This window comes from Nicotiana attenuata, chromosome 7 (genome assembly GCF_001879085.1).
Source record: "Nicotiana attenuata strain UT chromosome 7, NIATTr2, whole genome shotgun sequence".
NCBI lineage: Eukaryota > Viridiplantae > Streptophyta > Magnoliopsida > Solanales > Solanaceae > Nicotiana > Nicotiana attenuata.
The window spans coordinates 97,038,066-97,051,539 of record NC_031995.1 but is presented as its reverse complement, the minus strand read 5'-3'; the positions used below and the strand labels follow the sequence as shown (position 1 = coordinate 97,051,539).

Genomic DNA, 13,474 nt, shown 5'->3' with positions numbered 1-13,474 from the left:
AGTTTAGATTATTTATTAGCGTAGTAAAATGTAGAACCTTTTAGCGTAGTAAAGTGTAGAGTATTTTAGCGTAGAATCCCTGTAGTTTAAGTATCTCTTATACTGGTAGATGAAAATACAAACTTTGTACAATTAAATAATTAAAAATTAAGAATTTAAATTATAAAACAAACACACAAAATTATAAAAATATTGAATTTGACACACATAATTATTCATGATAGTTTGGTGCTAATGGGCCTCAAATATCGAGCCTGGAACCCATAGGTATATATACTTTGTACAATTAAATAATTAAAAATTAAGAATTTAAATTATAAAACAAACACACAAAATTATAAAAATATTGAATTTGACACACATAATTATTCATGATAGTTTGGTGCTACTGGGCCTCAAATATCGAGCCTGGACCCCATAGGTATATATACTTTGTACAATTAAATAATTAAAAATTAAGAATTTAAATTATAAAACAAACACACAAAATTATAAAAATATTGAATTTGACACACATAATTATTCATGATAGTTTGGTGCTACTGGGCCTCAAATATCGAGCCTGGAACCCATAGGTATATATATTTTGTACAATTAAATAATTAAAAATTAAAAATTTAAATTATAAAACAAACACACAAAATTATAAAAATATTGAATTTGACACACATAATTGTTCATGATAGTTTGGTGCTACTGGGCCTCAAATATCGATCCTGGAACCCATAGGTATATATACTTTGTACAATTAAATAATTAAAAATTAAGAATTTAAATTATAAAACAAACACACAAAATTATAAAAATATTGAATTTGACACACATAATTTATCATGATAGTTTGGTGCTACTGGGACTCAAATATCGAGCCTGGAACCCAATAGATATATACACCCTGTCCATTTACAGATTAAACATACAATTAATGTTGTTTAATTTACAGTTGACGACATGGACGTGCCACCTATACATCCCGGCCCTTACTCTCGTGAGCTATTAGCGGTCCGAACTTCAAAAACATTTCTTCCGTTATCATACTGCAAAAATGAATGCTAATGTGCTCGCCGTCTGTATTTCTCAAATCTCTTCATCGGCACCGGCATAAATTCAACACCCCTTTCCATCAATGACGTTGCAGCTGCAGACCTTTCAACAAATCTCTCCGCCATCTGCTTGAACGACATCCGCACTGTGGCTGTGACAGGCAATCCTCTTGCCGACTTCAATAACCCGTTGAAAGACTCAGACATATTTGTAGTTAGAGTTCCCCATCGTCTGCCACCATCCGCATGCAAAGTCCACTTTTCAGGGTCATGTCGCATTAACCAACAATAGGCTGCCTCGTCTTCTTGCCTGATATATTCCATGTGCCTCCGGAATTTATGCTGTTGGTGGTCTGTTGCTGCCATCCACATCAAATCATGCAGATCTTTGTTGGGATATGCCTTCTGGAAATTGGCTTTAAAGTGCCTCACACAGTAACAGTGGTGGCATAAGGTTCTTGCCATACAGGAAAGTTCTCCATAGAACTTAAGATACCACCGTGCCGATCAGATATTAGACAAATATCGGAATGTTGTTTGACAACGTGCTCTTTCAAGTGGTTCAAAAACAGCGTCCACGTCTCTTGGCTTTCATTGGCACAAATAGCAAAAGCTAGAGGAAATATCTATCCATTAGCATCTACTGCCACGGCTATCAACAGCTTGATATCGTACTTTCCATAGACATGAGTGTCGTCTATGGATATTATGGGCCGGCAATGCGAAAAACCATCAATTGCTGGTTTAAACGCCCAGAACACGTAATTGAATATATATTCTAGTTTACCCGGACTCCGCTCAAGCTTCCATTCAACAACTGTCCCGGGGTTAAAGTGCTGCAGTGCGGCCATGTACCTGGGCAGAGCTGCAAATGACTTATCCCAGTTACCATAGACTATTTCAAACGCTCATTTGCGCCCGAGATATGCCTATCTTTTGGTAATGGTATGGCCATGTTCCTGGTGGACTGATGTAATGCACTCTTTGATTTTATACCTTATGGACGCTTTGATGTGTGGAATAAGGACAAGAGAAATCAAGTCAATATCCAAGTTGAAGTGATTCCTGTTGAATGTGTCCATTTCGCATTTGTGGGTGGGAATGTATTTACCCACTTTCCACAGACCTGTCTTCTTCTTGCTCGCACGCAACATCCAATGACATGGCCAAAACCACCTATGACAAACAACCTTGTATACAACCGGACTTGACTCTCATACCGTCATCTCACGACACTCTTTTACGTTGTGCATTTTACAAGCCCTGCATACGCGCGCTTTATCAGGAAAAAGCATGCCCTTTGCCAGCACCGTTGGTCTAGACTCATTTCACATTGCTGTCCAAATTTCATCAAAATCCCTTGTGAGAGCTTCCACATCTGGCATGCTTGGCAAGTTATCAAGGTAAGGAATCTCCCTTGAATGAAACGACACTTGGGACTTGTACACTCTTCGTCTAGGGGAGGGGGGTGGAGCATACTCTCTCGTCAAATCAGGTCCTTCCTTCTCACCCTCCTCATCACCATCCTCACGAGGAAAGGGTGTCTCGTCTCCAGATTCATCAGCATTGTTGTCATAATCACTGTTCTCTTCCTCACTCTGTGCATCTGCCAGATCCCGATTTAATACGTCGTCTTCGGGAAATTGAGTGAGTACATGTGGTTCAACTTGCTCGTTTTCACTGCACAATCAACAAAATAATAAGCTACTGAAATTAATAAATACTTTCCATATAGTTGTATCACTTCACTTACAAGTCATAATGTGATGAAATTCCATGAGGGACATTTTCATTTAGGTGATGACTCCCGGATGGACCACCATGATCCAACACACCAAAACTATGCTTGGGTTCATAAAATGTAAAATTCATATCCGGCCGGTACCCCCTGTTAAATATATAAGCGCTAATACAAATTCAATACAACAAAAATGTACATCGTAACACAAAGGAAAATTAAAGTTTACCACTCGTCTTGTGAATTATGTAAAGCAGGCGGTGATAAGTTTAAATCAAGGAAAACTCTTTCATCCGGAACCTGTCCGGCAAAAACTGCTCCAGAATAACCACCCGATGACTGGGGGTTATCCGGAACCTGTCCGGCAACCTCATTGTTGGGAACGTCTTCGACCTTGACGTACATATCCAACATTTTGATTACAAGAAATTCCCGGTATTCATCCGGAGTCCTTAGAAAATCCCTCATAGTTTTATCATCGTCGATGTTTAACTCCGAGTAAAAAGCAACCCCTTGCGGAGTGACGGAATACAGATATTGATCACGCCCAACTCTAGTCCTAAAAAGGATAAGCGGTCGCTGCAAATATAATCCGGTCTAAAAGTCTAGAGTCGAATCCCACAGAGAACTAAGGTTTCGCTGTAATTGTTCAATATTGCAAAGAAGACAAGTTTGAACAATTTCTAAATTATAATATTAAGATTTTTATATCTAACTAATTAACCAACAAATACTATAAAACGGTAAAATTATCAACTAACGAGACAAAGGTTTGGAGACTAAATTAAGGAGGTCTAGAGTTATGATTTCCCCATTTGTTGATTTCATTAATTGTATGTTTCTTATAGCTTTGACTTAGTTGCCTCTATCAATCATGAACTCTCCAGCTATCATAAATCTCTCAAGCAATTATGATAATTTACTTGACGCACTCTCTCAAGCTACGCTAGCTAGATTCACATTACAGTTCACTTAGATCGCACCCGAGGTATCGTTATCTCCTATCCAACCTCTAAACCCTCGGTTATGACTCTCGCCTATACTCCGGGAGTGATGTTTTTCAAACAACTACCTAAATATGCACTCTCTCTCAAGCAGATACATAATAAATAGGAACGGCTAATTGAGGATCCTTTCAATTAACCAAAATCAAAACGTAGTTGAACAAATAGAGATTAACAACTAACTCAAAACTATATTAATATAACAACCAATTCATCCCCAAAAGGTTACATCAAAACTCTAGATAATAAATTAGCTATTCATAAAAGTACGTGAAAACACAATACTCCAATTCATAACCAACAATAAAATAGAAAGAAGAAGGGGAAAAACTCGTAGTTAAATCTTCCTCCTTACTCCTAGCGTGTTCTTGCCTCCAAGGTTGTTGTCTAACCCTAAAGTAGTGTCTCCTCCTTTCAAAGTGGTGTTTTAGGATGTATTTATATAACATAGGGTTGATGAGGGGCGGAATTCTTCAATCCAACTTCGGATGGGAGAGCTGGAATCCGCGTCTGCCTTCGCGTCTAGACGCGGACTTTGACGCGGATCCGCGTTTGTCTTCGCGTCTAGACGCGGACTTTGACGCGGATCCAGCTTTTGAAATTCTTCCATTTCGCGAAGCGCTCCGTGCCTTTGCTTCGCTTCGCTATATTGTGCCTTAACTTTTCTCCTTTTTCGCGTCCGACTTCGTGCCACGCACGAGAATAGACGAGCTCCCACTCCTTTAATTTCTTCTTTTTGTGTCGAATTGTCATCTTTTGATCATTTACCATCCAAACTCGTTTCTACACATAAGAAACACATAATGAGTATATTTCACTTTGAAAATCATGTAATCTCCCGCAACACACACAAGAATTAATATGCAAATATACTTAAAAATATGCACTTTTCATCATTTATCAACACCCCACACTTAAACTCTTGCTCGTCCTCGAGCAATCAAACTACTCTTTTTTTATAGGCACGACCTTTTTAAACAATTCTCCTAATTCATCACACCAAGATTATTTAAAATAGACTAAGCACAAAAGCATAACATCTTCACCTCAAGATTTGACTCATAAGTACCACGCATTATTCACAACTCACCCACTTACTCGAACATAGAGGTCACTGACATTACCTTTCCTTCATGAATCAAGTGCCCTCATACAACAAAAAGAGTAGTTCCACATAATAAAATTTAAGAACACTTAGGAATTCAAGATTGAAAGAATTCACTCATTCTCAGAAATAACATTCATATGCCACAAAAGATGCACCATAGGCTTGCCCGTAGCGTACTACTCTACTAATCGAGCTTATTCAGTCTAGGATCAAGTAGGACTTTATTTAGTTGTAATGTAGGCTGCGGGACGGGTAGGATACATTTAGATATAAGAGTGACTACACCTCCCTAAGCACTTTAATACATATACTTTAACATTTAAACCCCATACTTATGTCAAACCAAACTCCACCTTCACATCAATGTATATTACCCCATACTTTTTTAAGCACAATTACAGCAAGAGTCACCACTTATTAAAGAAATACTTTTTTTTTCACAGCAATACAACTATATTTTTTTTTCAATTCAAGTGGCTCTTACTTGTTCAAAACAGTGCACCTTTCTCCTGATTTCATTAGTTCCACTCAAAAGCCAAACCAACCACCCCACATTTTAACTTTTACATAAATCATCACAATTCAAGTACTTATGAGAGGTTAAAAGGTTCAACTAGATAGTCCATTCAAACAAATGGGTAAGGCTTGTAATGTGGTTGCCAAAGAAACAGGATTACAGGCTCAAAGGGGTTAACTACGATACATAACAATTAGGCGGGTAAAATATACATATCTGGCTCAACAAAGAAATGCCTATATCACTTCCTAGACTGAATAAAACTACTATTTCGGTTTGCAAACACACGGGGCAAGTTCTAGGCATCAAATGCAATGCACAGAATATAACAAATCCTTACACACACATGGAACATAACTCACTCAGGATTGGTTTCATCAAGACACTCTAGTCAAAGCAGTTAAGCAAAGTTAAGATCATGCAATTTAAGGTACTTATACAAGAGTCAAAAACTGAGCCTAAGCGTCACAGCCAAAGTACTCACTATTCTCAAGGCATAACCAAGTCAAGAGATATTGCTTCAATTCAAAACACAACACAATGGCTCCTACTCCCGAAAAAAACTAACTATACCCGGTTCAAATAAAACCCTTGGAAAAGAACCGCGGCACAAAAAAAACCAAGGGGTAATTGCTACACTACCTAACAACAGAAAATCTTTTTTTTTATACTTAAATCCCTCAAGAAAATTGTCTAATAGATCCATCGTCGGGAAAAGTCCAATCTTTTCTATTTTTTTAAAAAAAAATTATTCAATTAAACTAACACAACTAAAATAGCATAGAAAATCACCCAGATAATCTCCTCACCCCACACTTAAAATTGTGCATTGTCCCCAATGCACACCATAACTAATAAAAGGGTAAAAGAGACTCCCTGGTAGGCCAAAGGCCGAAGCACTAACAACTCATGGGGTACTCAGACTTCTCCCAAGCTTGGTCCTTCGTGCGAGTACCTCACACTTAGTTCCAACCATTTGGTTTGCTGTTGCATCCTTCCAATACCTTTGCTTTCCATGCTCCTAAAAATAAAAAATTGACACTACAAAAATAATACAATTAAAAAAATAAAAATAAATAAATAAATAAATAAAAGAAAGCAATAAAGCTGGGTTGCCTCCCAACAAGCGCTTGATTTAACGTTGCGGCACGACGCGAATCACTTTTTGCCTCCACCTCGAGCTTATGAATTGAACCCCCAATTTTGATTCAAGCTTATAATTATGGTCATGGGGCGGTGGAATGAATCTAACTGGCCCAAGGAAATAATGTAGTATTCTGCATTCCTTCGCCTTTATATGAGGTATGTAATCCTGACTTTCTGGCAAGAAGAATTCCAGAATATATGCACCTTGTTCCTCATTCCTTGACTCTTCGATTGGTTCAGATGACTCTATTTCCATATCATCATCCAAACATAATGTGGAAAAATGCTTGAAATGTGGACCAATGCGCTCAAACACATGAACTTCAGGACTCTCAACATCCTCAGCATCAGTGATACTAGAGTCAACAAAATTTATATCCTCAAAGTCCTTGGCTGGCTCTAGTCTTACTTCTTCAACATTGACATCCTCAAATTGTGGTTGGCTAGGTTGTTGATGTTCTACTCTAACCTCCCCAATTAACACCTCAAATTCATGCTCTTCTTGGCTACTATCCTCAATATTGGCTTGTTGAGCATTAAAAGCTCCAACCACTTGACTCAATTGAGCCTCCAACTTGCGAATAGTTGCCTCTTGCCTTTTTGTGTACAATTGTTTCTCATTGTTTTGTTCTTGAAGGCACTTTAGCATATCCTTGATTTCCTTCAAGTCCGCATTCCCAAGTTCTTTGTTCCTATTAACTTCACAAGAAAAGGTAGAACCATCATAGTAAGGGGTTAGGGGAAAATAAGAAATATAAGCACAACCATGAAGGTGGCCATTTTTACCACCACACACATCACACACATTCCACAAATAAGATTGAGTTGGTGCACATAACTCGCTCTCAGGAACGTTTTGAAAATTTTGCCACGGGTGGTTTTCTTTACAATATGTATGGAGATCAATAGTAGAATTATCTACACCTAAATTCCCATAATTCCAAGATGTCATGTTTCTCAAATCAACAGTAATAAAAGAAATACCAAGAAAAAATAAAACAAAATAAAAGTTCAAACTTGAACCCTAGCAATATATACAGCTACAACTACACCGTTAGTTCCCCGGCGGCGGCGCCAAAATTTGATCACGCGTGTTCTTGCCTCCAAGGGTGTTGTCTAACCCTAAAGTAGTGTCTCCTCCTTTCAAAGTGGTATTTTAGGATGTATTTATATGACCTAGGGTTGATGAGGGGCGGAATTCTTCAATCAAACTTCGGATGGGAGAGCTGGAATCCGCGTCTGCCTTCGCGTCTAGACGCGGACTTTGACGCGGATCCGCGTTTGTCTTCGCGTCTAGACGCGGATCCAGCTTTTGAAATTCTTCCATTTCGCGAAGCGCTCCGTGCCTTTGCTTCGCTGTTTTGTGCCTTAACTTTTCTCCTTTTTCGCGTCCGACTTCGTGCCACGCACGAGAATAGACGAGCTCCCACTCCTTTAATTTCTTCTTTTTATGTCGAATTGTCATCTTTTGATCATTTATCATCCAAACTCGTTCCTACACATAAGAAACACATAATGAGTATATTTCACTTTAAAAATCATGTAATCTCCCGCGACACACACAAGAATTAATATGCAAATATACTCAAAAATATGCACTTTTCATCATTTATTAGATATCTTCCGGTTACTTTAAGTATCACTGAACGTTTCCTCACACTCATTTTTTTGCATAACAACGATATCAATTTATCGTACTCCATTGTAAGTGGTAATTTAACAGGACTCTGTGGAGATAAACTGTACCTCACAGAGTTATTTTCCATCACAATCTCACCCCCCAATATAATGAAACTCTTATTCTACGCTCTTCAGACATTATGAAAAAATGCTTGAGAATTTAACAAGAAGAAAATTTTGAACGAGAGTTAGAATTTTTTGTAAATGGATTTTCCTAAAATCCTAACCCCTTTATATAGGAAATGGCTAGACCGGGGGGCTAAATTTTTTTTTGTATAGCGCTCTTTGAATGTGCGCTATACACATTTGAATTATTGTTATGTCAGTTAACTTATTGGTGGGCCCATAAACATGTATAGCGTTTTAATTCCAGGCGCTATATATGTATAGCGTTTTAATTCCACGCGCTATACCTGGCAGTCAAGTCGTTAGAGTATAGCGCACAAATTTCCGGCGCTAAAAAGTATATCGCACTTATTCCTTGCGCTATACCTTAACGGCAAAAGTTACCGTTAAGGTATAGTACGGCGAATTTCGACATTTTATATAGAAAAGTAACATTTTTTTTACACTCATTAACGTCACATTTGTCCAAAAAGACAATAAAAAGGTTCCGAACTCCTTAAAGAGGAAGTGCTGTGAGTCAAGAACTTGCCAAGAAACTTCACAGATTTTGGCAATTAAACCTTTTAACATAAGCTTCTATATAAAATTATCAATTCACCACTTTTGGCTGCAGTTCTTAATTTTTTTGGTTTGACCATCGGATATCAATAGCTCACTGGTTCGACAAATTCTGCTTCATGCTAAATAATGCCGCAATCTACCAAAATGTTCTTCATTTTTGAAGAACGACCCAAAACGAATTTTTTTATCGCACCGTTTAATGGTACAGTTCTTGGCATCGTTATAGAAAAGACTGATCAACTAGAAGAATCAAATAGTAGGTAAAACTAAGATGTGAGCAAATAGCAATAGGTTGAAAAATTGAATGCTAAACAGTTAACAAATATAACAGTAGCTTTCTCTTAAAAAAGAATTACTCCTTTTTAGTGGGTAAACGACAAAATAAAGGAAAAAAGAGGACTCCTTTTAATTTATAAAGGAACAAAAGATTTGAACTGAAACTACTCTGAAGGTTCACTCAATCACTAGCACATTCTTTTCACATATAGCACTTTTGCCCCTTTTCTTTTTCCCTCTCAGTATATCCAAAAAGAAAATTAGAAAAAGCATGCAATAGTTGAAAGGGGAACCTTGGGGTAATTACTGTCATATGATTAGGAGGTTACAGGTTCTAACTGTGTAAACAGTTTCGTAAGACTGCATACAATAAATCTTGTGGTTCGGTCCTTCTTCGAACCCGCGCATAGCGAGAATTTAGTGCATCAGATTGCCATGTCAATATTTGCAAGAAGATTTAATATTAAATGTCACAGACAGCTACCGTTCTAAGATTTTAATTTGGAACATTACAAAATTTTATATGATTCGGTAGTCATTGCTGTCCCTTTAGCTCTTTTTATATTATTGTGAATTAGACTGTTGTACAGTCGTGGGGCAAAAACTTAGGGTTTAAATAGGAGTAATTGCCAAAACCAACTATTATACCGTGACTGTCTTATCAATTAAAGTGTCACTCAGTTTTTCTGTCTACCTCTTCTATTTAAGGGACCCCTTCAAAATCTCTCTGTTTATCTTGCAAGTGGAAGTTGGCTTATCACAAATTTTCCAATAATGTTTGAATACAAGAAAATTTTCAATGTTACATATATTCTTGGTCAGAAACTTTGTCAATAACCAAAAAAGTTAGTAGTTTTTTTTAGTGATGGAAGTTCCAGTTTGTAGTGGAACTGAAATAATAAGCAAGCCTAGTCGAAGAATTTCTATTTGGTCATCACCAACTAACCGTCCACCTGGTTTTCTTCTTTAACATTAAGCTGTAGACTGTACGTAGTTGGTGTTTTTGCACACTTAAGTGTGTGTTTTGGAGAGGAAAAAAAGATGGAGTTTTTCAATTCTTGTAATGGATTTTGTGAGGACTATGGTTTTCAGGGGATGATAGCAAATGGGTCAACTTCATCTTCATCATTGATTTTGGATAATGAAAGAGGAGAGTTAGTGAAGGCAATGGTGAGACCAGGGGAAAAAGGGGTTAATCCAGAAAAGGCTTTGATTGCATTGAAAAATCATAGTGAAGCTGAAAGGCGGCGCAGAGAGAGAATTAATGGTCATTTGGGTACTCTCAGAAACCTTATTCCTGGCACTAATAAGGTAATTTCCTTTATTTAGTTTGTTTTATTTCAACAATCAAACTTTGTCAGCTGTTATATTTTCTTATTTTGAAGAGGGATTTCTTGATGTATAATGAAACTTGTGAAGATATTGATAAGCTTAAATTAGCTTGAGCAGAACTAAAAGCAGTCCCAGAGTTGTCCTTAGATTGAATTATAAGTAGAAGAGGAGACTATTGTGCTTTTTATGTACTATACTTTAGATGTTAAGTGATTTCTTTGATTGATTCGATTGTTATGCAGCTCTGGCTTAACTAATATAATCAATTAATAGAAACATTTGGCGTGTCACGGAGTTAGCAGTTCATTGTTCTTTGCAGTTGAATGTGAACTGTACTATACTGCCTGCGGCCTATGATATAAACATTAGAGGGCTAAAGACATGAAAATTTGATTAATAAGGTTACGCTCGAGCTTTGTTACGATTTCTCAGCATCCTAAGTTGTGTAACTAGAAGGTGAGCCTTGGCGTAACTGGTAAACGTTACTGCCTCTTGTGACCAGGAGGTCACAGGTTCGAGCCGTGGAAACAGCTTTGCAGAAATGCAGGGGTAAGACTGTGTACAATAGACCCTTGTGGTCCCGCCCTTCCCCGGACCCCGCATAGCGGGAGCTTAGTGCACCAGGCTGTCTAAGTTCTGTAACTTAAGTCTCGGGATTTGGGGCTTCCCTATTCTTGGAAAGAGGGGCTGCCACTAGTTTTATGATAAGCAATATTAGATAAATGGTTTTAGAAATCTGGTTTGATTTTGCATGAAACACATTTCTAATTATGCCAGATTACTATACACAGCTGTATTTTAGAAGAACCTTGATCTTAGCCAAGAGGCCAAGAAAGATATAAGAACAGGACTAGTTTCATCCATCTTATGTCTATCATAAATACCCCTACTGTATTCTTTTTCTTGGTATTTAAACTCATTGTTATATGCATTACTTGTATGTTTAAGAGGAGTAAAGGTGGGTGGGTTACTCCTAACATATTTAAGATTACTTAACCTATTGATAATGATGAATGAAGTTGCAGCAATTTTAGTGCCATCACTATTATAGATGCCCTTTGGAGTTTCTTGAGTTTAATTCAAGCTGAATTTCATTTCATATTATAGATGGATAAGGCCGCTTTACTTGCCAAAGTCATCAGTCACATAAAGGATTTGAGAGTGAATGCAGCAGAAGCTACCAAAGGTGTTCTAGTTCCAACAGACATCGATGAAGTATGTGTCGAACAGCAAGCAGAGGGATCTGGCAGAGCCACTTATTCTGTCAAAGCATCTCTGTGCTGTGAATATAAGCATGAGCTTATTTCTGATCTGCGACAAGCTCTGGATACTCTCCCCCTAAAAACTGTAAGGGCAGAGATCGCTACGTTAGGGAACAGAATGGTTAGCGTTTTCGTGATTACTGAGGGCGATGAAGGGAATACTGAGGATAATGAAAGGTGCCAGCTTCTTGTAACTTCCGTTCGTCAGGCTTTGAGGTCAGTGCTTGATAAATTTTATGCCTCTGAGGAGTTCTCTTCGAGAAGTACACTGTCAAGCAAGAGACAAAGAGTTTCACTCCTCGATTCTTCGAGCTCTTCTTCTTTAGGCGATTTCTGGTGAAAAAGGCATCATATTTACTGCTTTTTTGTATTATCAAGTATCATGTTATAATTAATGTCGCGATCACAGATTAATTAATAGCATATGTTTTGGCATGCATGCCCTCTGATTAAATGGATGTGCATGCTCCTACATATGTCTGCTTTTGTAAATGGTAAATGTGTTGCACTAAGTTGCAACCAGAAAATATATAAGAAAATAATTCTGATGTAATCGGTAATTATAGTTCCTTCTCTTTTCTGATGTCGATGGCCAGAAAATTTATAAACAATATTGTAGATTTCTTTAAAAATACAAGTTGCCATGGGTATTGTCATGGTGTATTTTTTATTTATTTGCTCTAAAATATTCAACCTTATATATATTCCTACTACATTGTCAGAGTCAAAAGAAAGGCTGGTGCTGGATTGATACTCCAACCCAAGTGCTATAATTGTTGGCTTGTGGCATGCCTTGTGGGTTCAGCAAGTCCTTTTTTTTTCTTCTTTCCAGTATAACCATCTGGTATCTGAAGTTTACTGTTCCGACTAATTTACATTCGCGCCAAACCTATCGAAAAGGTCCGTCGAATTCATTTATGCACAAGCATGGGCAGAGCTAGGGGGGCGGGCGAATAGAATCACCTCAGAAGGTTAGGTTGTTGAATAACAAGAATCAATGGTGAATCTCCAACTCTTCATCCTGCTGTCCCTTTAGCTTCAGGCTAATAACTCCATATACTACTCTTTGCCATATGGTGCCATGTCATATTAGCAGCCAGATTCAATCGAGGTAAAGTTCTTTACACTAATAATTATAGATTGGCAGGTTAAATTTATCCACAATAATAGATGATTCTATTAGTGTAAAAGCTTTTTTACACACCAGTATATATAACTTAAACCCAAATTTCTAAAACATTATGGTCCGATGCTAAAACTAAACAGAGAAACATGATACCAAGTTTTGTTGTTTAAATTAAAAGCCAGCAAAAACTTTTCAGTGAGGATTTTGATTGCGAAGCAGCTTAATTTTTCGCCTAAATTGCAAATGACGTAAGTTCATAGATCGCTTTTAAGTTGCATTTGTCCATGCTTACAAGTCGACGTTATGTCGTAACTTGTAAAATCGTATAAGTCACAATAAGATGCGTCGCAATTTGAATGTGATCTTTAAGAGCAATCAGTGTATGCGATTTATAAAAAACCGCATTAATTTTATGACAATGCGACTTATAATTCGCGATTGTGATTGTAAGAATTGATAAGTCGGAATTGGCGAATCAAGTTGCAATTAGCAACTGCGATTTATAAGTCGCAATTAGGACCCAACTCGCAATCAAAATGCGGTCTACAAGTTACA

At 37.5% G+C, this 13,474-nt stretch overlaps 1 protein-coding gene across 1 annotated transcript; it reads left to right on the top strand.

Moving 5' to 3' along the window:
- On the top strand, window positions 9,838–12,353 carry LOC109229528 (transcription factor bHLH30-like). Its single transcript, XM_019394998.1, has 2 exons — window positions 9,838–10,510; window positions 11,639–12,353. The coding sequence occupies exons 1-2, from the start codon at window positions 10,241–10,243 to the stop codon at window positions 12,131–12,133; spliced, it is 765 nt and encodes a 254-aa protein (XP_019250543.1). The 5' UTR covers window positions 9,838–10,240; the 3' UTR covers window positions 12,134–12,353.

What these genes read in the sequence shown, in the direction of transcription:
- LOC109229528 (XM_019394998.1), top strand. Translation starts at nt 10,241, where the DNA reads ATGGAGTTTTTCAATTCTTGTAATGGATTTTGTGAGGACTATGGTTTT. An exon ending in TTATTCCTGGCACTAATAAG is followed by an intron (nt 10,511 to 11,638) that starts GTAATTTCCTTT and finishes TTCATATTATAG; the next exon opens with ATGGATAAGGCCGCTTTACT.